This window comes from Protomyctophum parallelum (genome assembly GCF_964188405.1).
Source record: "Protomyctophum parallelum genome assembly, chromosome: 11".
NCBI lineage: Eukaryota > Metazoa > Chordata > Actinopteri > Myctophiformes > Myctophidae > Protomyctophum > Protomyctophum parallelum.
The window spans coordinates 4,459,052-4,461,551 of record NC_139707.1 but is presented as its reverse complement, the minus strand read 5'-3'; the positions used below and the strand labels follow the sequence as shown (position 1 = coordinate 4,461,551).

Below are 2,500 nucleotides of genomic sequence, written 5' to 3'. Positions count from 1 at the left end.
ATGGCTGCGGTCTGAATATGTTTTCTCAGTCAGTCTTTGGTATGACCCGGCCAGGGGTCGAACCCTGACCGCCCAGTCTCAGGGCGGACACTCTTAACTACAAGGCCACCGAGCTACATATTTTATGTAGAACAGATATAGGTATTAAAGAGCATGGAAGCCGTACCCTCAGGTAGGTGAGATGGTGAGCGCATGTGAGCTGATTGAGGCGCGTTCGGACGCGGCCCGTCGTGCCGTTGGACGATCCGTTTCCATGGAAATAGAATCGGTGAGGGAACGAAGCCTTGTGGAGGACGTCTGCTGTGAGATTATAGTGGATGTCTGGAGAGGAGGGGAGGGGAGGGGAGGGGAGGGGAGAGGGGAGGGGAGGGGAGGGGAGGGGAGGGGAGGGGAGGGGAGGGGAGGGGAGGGGAGGGGAGAGGAGAGGAGAGGAGAGGAGAGGAGAGGAGAGGAGAGGAGAGGAGAGGAGAGGAGAGGAGAGGAGAGGAGAGGAGAGGAGAGGAGAGGAGAGGAGAGGAGAGGAGAGGAGAGGAGAGGAGAGGAGAGGGGAGAGGAGAGGAGAGGAGAGGAGAGGAGAGGAGAGGAGAGGAGAGGAGAGGAGAGGAGAGGAGAGGAGAGGAGAGGAGAGGAGAGGAGAGGAGAGGAGAGGAGAGGAGAGGAGAGGAGAGGAGAGGAGAGGAGAGGAGATCAGGGGTCATCGCCATGCTAGCTTGTGGAAATTTTTTGGCAAAATTCAATTTTTCCAATAAAATTAAATAAATAAATTCCATACAAAATGATCAGACAATGATATTACCACAACCATAAAGCGTTATCCCTGAATGACCATAAAAGGTCTGTAACTGAGTGTTCAAATGGAACCACAGTTTTGGTTCCATTTGTAAACTCTCAGAGTTAAGGGGGTCCTCGCAAATAACATTTTAATCACTAGTAGTACTCCTAATGTGCCGTATAGTGCCGTAGTAAATCAGTGTCATACATGTTCTGAAGAAAACCTGGAGACTTGACATTCAGTAATTTGGCATTATAAGAAAATCTAAATTTTTACATGGACAAGACCAGTCTTTGCCACGGTCACATTGATGACCCCTGGTGGGCATGATGGGTAACTACAGTGCTGCCACCATGACACCTGAAATTCCCCAAGGGGATCTCTGTCTGTCTGTCTGTGTGTTATTTGGTCAAATTAAATGAAATGTCTGTAGTTGAACATTTTGACACTTGCTTTGGCAATGTTGTAAACGTATATGTCTTCTCATATAGCCAATAAAGCTCCTTTGAATTGAAAATTGAACATGAAGCTGTGGGACGGCTTTACAGAAGCAGCCTAATGCAGCCATTTAGCAGGAACTGACCTTGTACTGACTAAACATTAACACACACACACACACACACACACACACACACACACACACACACACACACACACACACACACACACACACTATGCAAGAATGTAGGACACATGAAACTAACTGGAGCCACCTGTTAGCTCAGTAAACACACGCATGCACGCACATTGAGTTTTCTCTGACCACGCCTTCACCGTTTCCACTCTGGGCTATAGATATGCATACATTCAGACAGACAGGTTCCTGTTTATAACATCTGTCTGTCTGTACATACCTATGTATCCTCTGTGCTGTCTGTCTGTACCAGGGGGGCAGTCAGACAGATATTTTGTGAAGCCTGAAACTCCTGAAAGTTCATATAATGGCCTGTTGTGGTGCTGTCACTGGACCCAAAAAACCCCATAGCCCCATAGAAGTCCATGTATTTGGGCCCAACTTCACCTAGACTGTATTACCTTAATAAACATGGTCATGAATACTTTCTGCTTCCAGTCACTAGTTTAAAGTCTCATTTCTAATGTCATAATATTCTTTTTGGAAAATTATGGTCCCATTTATTAAAAAAATGACCATAAAGTCGCGCATGTTCTGAGGGGCGTGGCTACCGTTACAGTCTATGATCGGGATTCCCCTCCCACTCGAGTCAAAATAAAAACCAACGGAGAAGAAGGGGGGAAGTCCCGCCTCGTTGTCTGGGTCAGCCAATGGCCAGCTGGGCCAAAACGGAGCCAGCCAATGGCCAGCTGGGCCCAAACGGATCTAGAAAGATGGCGACTTACAGTGCAGGAATAACAGGCTTCATTTTACGTCCATGTTAGACCCGGGGAACGCTTTGTCCATATCTTTTTACAGTCTATGGTCTGTACGTACCTATGTATCCTCTGTACTGTCTGTCTGTACATACCTATGTATCCTCTGTACTGTCTGTCTGTACATACCTATGTATCCTCTGTACTGTACTGTCTGTACGTACCTATGTATCCTCTGTACTGTGTGTCTGTACCTATGTATCCTTTGTACTGTACTGTCTGTACGTACCTATGTATCCTCTGTACTGTGTGTCTGTACCTATGTATCCTTTGTACTGTACTGTCTGTACGTACCTATGTATCCTCTGTACTGTGTGTCTGTACCTATGTATCCTTTGT

General features: G+C 47.0%; 1 protein-coding gene across 1 annotated transcript in view; it reads right to left on the bottom strand.

Annotated features, from left to right (window-relative positions):
• itga4 (integrin alpha 4) overlaps nt 1-2,500 on the bottom strand; it is a gene marked incomplete at its 5' end in the record, with an annotated part of 42,248 nt that overhangs the window by 23,978 nt on the left and 15,770 nt on the right. Inside the window, 1 exon segment of the mRNA XM_083777374.1 lies at nt 167-321. Coding sequence (XP_083633500.1) covers nt 167-321 — 155 coding nt within the window.